The sequence below is a fragment of the Trichechus manatus genome, unplaced genomic scaffold (genome assembly GCF_000243295.1).
Source record: "Trichechus manatus latirostris isolate Lorelei unplaced genomic scaffold, TriManLat1.0 scaffold00108, whole genome shotgun sequence".
Taxonomy (NCBI): Eukaryota; Metazoa; Chordata; class Mammalia; order Sirenia; family Trichechidae; genus Trichechus; species Trichechus manatus.
Window position 1 is genome coordinate 4,462,650 of NW_004444044.1, and position 4,913 is coordinate 4,467,562.

The following is a 4,913-nucleotide window of genomic DNA, read 5'->3' on the forward strand; positions in this document are numbered from 1 at the left end:
GATGTACTTAAAACTTTTTTTTTTTTTGATTTTATGTTTTGTCTAAGTAACGTTCTCTCTTTCACATATATATATGAGAAAATTTTCTGGTTGATGATGTTGACAACACACACACACACATAAAACCTGCCTACCTGTTTCAGTTGAGTCAATTCCAACTCATGGGGAGCCCATATGTGTCAGAGTAAAACTGTGCTCCATAGGGCTTTCAATGGCTGGTTTTTTGGAGGCACCTCTGGGTGCACTCAAACCTCCAACTTTTTGGTTAGCAGCCGAGTGTGTTAACTGTTCGCACCAACCAGGGATTATATGTGTGTGTATAACATTTAACAATTTAGTGTAAACATTTCCCTAGTGATTGAACGATCTACAGAACTGTTCTAAGAGATGCATACTATGGCTTCATATAGATGTATCAAAATATAACCAATTCCTTGTAACTAGAATTTTTTGTTTTCAGGGTTTTTGCTTTATAAATTTATAGAATAACATGCTTGAATGTAAGTATTTGCCAATATCCTTGTATTTACATCTGTGAGAGCTAATGACAGTGTAGTGATCAAGAGACCATGGGCTCTGGAGGAAGACTGCCTGGGTTTGAGACTTTCTTTATTACTTACTAATTATAAAGTTGGGGCATTTTGAATAGCTTTTCTGACTCAGTTTCATTATCTATAAAATGGGTATAAAATATGTCTTGTTATAGGGTTATTATGAAGATAAAATGTTGTTCTAAATGCAAATACAACAGTGCCTGGCTTGTAGTAAGAGTTTAATAACTGTTAACCTCTTTCACAATTTTTAAATGTAAAACAGCTAGGTCAAAAACATTAAATATTTTTAAAGCTTGTTATATATATTGCCAAAGTGCCACCAAGGAAGTTTGGATAAATTTGCGTTAGCCAACAGTAAATATTTAAAACCATCATTGTCAATTGTCAAATGGATTAAAAAAAAGGTATCTAATAGTTTTCTTTTCTTGAATACTACTATTATTGAATATTTGTCATATCTTTATTGACAATTTGTATTCCATGAATTATTTGCTTATTTCTGTTGTTTATTTAAAATGCTTTCTTTGTAAGAACTCTATGCAGAGTAAGGATGGAAATTTTTTCACAATGCAATTATTTTCCTCCAGTTATCATTTGCTTTTTAATGTTATGCTATTTTCCTTTTGTACAGAATTGTAAATGCTTATGTGATGAAATCTGTCAATCTTTTTTGACTTTTCTTTGCTTAAATAGATGTGTCAACTCTTATTCAGATAAGTATACACATAACTTTCCTTCTTAGTTTTGTATAGTTTTATTTTTCACACTAAAGTCTTTAATCCATGTAGAATTTATCTAAGAGCGTGTTCTTAAATAGTACTCTAACAATTTTTTTCCCCAAATACTCAATTTACTATCATATATACCATGGTTTTGAAGTCCATTTCCCAAATACTACATTTTTATGTTAAAACGTGTTTCTAGGCTTTACCATGCTACTGTAATTATTCTAGTCTATTATATAGTCTATCCCTTTTGTAAAGTAGAGGTTCAGCAAAAAACCAACCCTCTATAAGATGAACTGACACAGAAACCACAACAATGGACTCAAACATACCAATGATCATGAAGATCGCACAGCACTGAGGAATGTTTCAGTCTGTTATACATAAGATTGCCATGAGTCAGAGCCAATTCTAAGCAACTAACAACAACAACAGCATTGTCTATCTGATGGTCCAAATTCATAGCTACCCCCACCTTCCTGAATTATACCATTTACTATTCATCCATTGTTTTGGGTCTTTGTTTCTCTCTCTTTTTTAATATAACAAATTTATGAGTCTCTATACGTTAATTTTTTCTTTAAACAAATGATGAATTTTCATTTTATCTATATATCTCCTAATGTGAGAATTCTGTACTAGAATATCAAACACACGTTCACACAGTAAATCAGTTGATGTCAAAAAGATTTATTGAAGAAAAATCAGCAAAGTGAAAAGAGACTCATTTAAAAAGTCTGTGCCAGAAAAGAGTGAAGATTTATGTCCTTGAATAGCTAACCAAGATCCTAAGAAGAGTGGAATAGTCTGTAATTTAAGACCTGGAAAAAATTGACAAAAATTCAGGAAAGAAATTTTAAAAGAAAGAAAATTAAATTGGTTCATATGTTTACACATAATAGTTTTTTTTGACAAATGCACGTTTGTAAAACATTATTTTACCTTAGCTTGCATTTACCGTGAACCAAGAAACTTGTTTGTGGCATATATATCTCATGTGGGTACTCAATAGTTACTAAATAGCCTTAATTCTTATATAAGTGATTATTACAAATATATTTTTTAATAGAAGAGAATCATTAGTTGCATACTAATGAAACAAAATCTGTTTAGAATCGCATACTCATTTCAGAAAATCTGTTAATTCTGTAATGATTTTTTTTGAGATATGTTAATGACATCATCTTCATTTCCTTAACTCTCACTAAAATATGCTGTTTAGAGTGAACTAAAATGACGTACATCATTAATTGTAGCAAGAAGTAAGCTTTCTTTATTGCTCTGTTCATATCCCTCAAGACTGGGATTGAGCATTTTATATTAAAATAAGTAAGTAACTGTTGGATAATTCAATTAAACTTTGCAATACTAGGTGGACTATTGTACTGTTTGGTTTTTAAAGTTTCCATAAATATATTCTGCTGTATGATTTCTACTATTAAGCATCTGAAATTTCTATCTAATACTTGCCTTAAAATGCTCAATTCTTGCATTATTTTTAGAGTTTTGCTTGCTGGACAAACTTCTTTTCTTAGATGTTGAAACTAACTGACTAGGCTATTAAAGCATTATACACAGTATCCCTTTTGCTGCTTTCAAATCATGAACCCATCTGGATCTTCTCCCAGTAGTTTAAAGAGATCCATTTCAGTTGTAAAGTTGTCTTCCAAGTGGTTCGAAGTATCTAGTATGGGGATTGGTGCATCTAGTATGGTAGTAGCTCCAGAAGATGGCCCAGTGACCTTAGTTACAGATTCAGTTGTATCATTTTCAGACAAATCTTTCATTGTTGTAGTCGGTAGATCATCCTCGAGGTTCATAGCTACTGATGTGGGGACAATGAAGTCATATCTGGATTCAACAGCAGTAAGCAAAATGGAATGAGTCTCTGCTTCATTTGGACTCTCTCTCTCCATCCAAACATTGACTTCATCGATAGACTCTTCATCCATTAGTGGAATATCTTCTGGGTTATCTTTGTCTCTTTCAGCAGAGGTAGTGAGTTCAAACACAGTGATGAAATTTTCCTCTTCAGAGTCAGTTAATTTAGCGACTGCATTGGGGTCCTCCTCTGAAAGAATTAGGTCAATTTCAGTTATTTTCTTTTCTGCAAGGGCAGTTATATCTGGAATAGTGGTGATGTTTTCAGCAGAGGAAGAGATTTCAACCTCAGGAACAGAGGAGTTAGTGAGCTGTACAACTTCATCAGCATTGGATTTGTCTGAGGAGTTAGAATTGATGACATCAGGTGCATCCTTCTTACCTGAAGGTGTAGGGGTGTCAACAATGCACATGGTACTTTTCTTAAGTGTACCAGAGACTTCAGAAGTTATTGAGACATCTTTATCCCCTGGGCAAATTGAATCCAACAGACTATCTTCTGCTAGGTTAGTGGAAAAATCTATTAAAGAAACAGTAGAAAGTGGTGATGAAATATTACCAATTTTTGCTGAAATGAAATTTTTAGTAATAGAGTCATCAGCCACGGGGTTTGTAGTGCCAGTCAGAGTGGGCATTTCTTTCTCCATATGGGTTGTTGATTTGGTGATATGAGTCTCAACATCATCTTCTGATTTTAGTCTTTCTTTTGAAGGTGCCAGCTTGTTGCCTGTAGTAGATGAAAAATCACTTTCTCTTGTAGAGTCATTTACTGAAGAAATATGGTCTCCTTCTGAAGTAATAGTTGTTTCTGATTTAGCAATAGTATTGTCAGCACCAAAGAAAATTTTTGCTTCAGTTGGTGTTTTATTCCTTTCTGTTGGACGATGGGAATAAATTTTAGGAGAACCACCTTCAGCCATAGGGTGAAGTGACACCATGCACACTCACAAGATCTTTCTCCTGGGCCCAGTGGCGTCCCCAGGCAGGAAAGTGGTGTTCATTATGGTGACTGAAGTGTTGGTCATCAGTGCAATTGTTGCATCAACCATAGGGGCAATGACATTGGCTCTCCTTGGAGGCTGTTTCTTTGCTGTGATTGGGTGGGTTCCCAGTTGTGGGAGTATTTATATTAAATGAAAACACAATGGAGTCCTCTGTCATTATGTAACTAACTTTCACATCCAAACACATTTTAATTGTAGCTAACTTGGGATTTACCATGTTTCTGTTTACAAGGGTTATGCTGTCCTATATGGAGATAGTGTCACTTGAAAGAGATCTGGCAGAGTCAGCCAGGTACTTTGTGCCTTCAGTGTCAGTAAAGAAAACTCTGGGAGGCACAAACTTATCAGCCTCAGCTTCAAGTCTCCTGTATTCCAAGTAAATCATGCTATCTTTTTCAAGGGAAGCATCTTCCCCTAAGATTCATGATATTTAAATATCTCAAAAAATTAATGGCTTCCATGGCAGTGAATGTAGCCGTAGAAGGTAATTGGGTAGCAAGGACTGCATTTTGTTCTCTTCTTCAGAGAAGGAATTCTCACTTTTTCTGTAAGGATATTGTAAAGAAGTCACTGGTCTGTTAGGGCTCATTCAGTGTTCTTCTCCATCATACTCATCATAATTCCCACCTTTTCTTGAATTAACTTGAGTTAACCGTGACAGTATCAAATTTGTAGGTTCAAATTCTTCTGGATTTTTTTTTTTTTTTTGTAGACAGTGTATTTCAGCCCCAAAAGGAGTATCTGGCAGG

General features: G+C 34.5%; 1 protein-coding gene across 1 annotated transcript; it reads right to left on the minus strand.

Moving 5' to 3' along the window:
* Nucleotides 1-2,801: 2,801 nt before the first annotated feature.
* CABS1 (calcium binding protein, spermatid associated 1) lies at nucleotides 2,802-4,080 on the minus strand. The gene has a single exon (XM_004383333.2). The coding sequence runs from the start codon at nucleotides 4,078-4,080 to the stop codon at nucleotides 2,875-2,877; it is 1,206 nt and encodes a 401-aa protein (XP_004383390.1). The 3' UTR covers nucleotides 2,802-2,874.
* Between the last annotated feature and the right edge of the window lie 833 nt (nucleotides 4,081-4,913).

Coding starts and splice junctions, on each gene's coding strand:
- CABS1 (XM_004383333.2), bottom strand. CDS start 4,080: ATGGCTGAAGGTGGTTCTCCTAAAATTTATTCCCATCGTCCAACAGAA.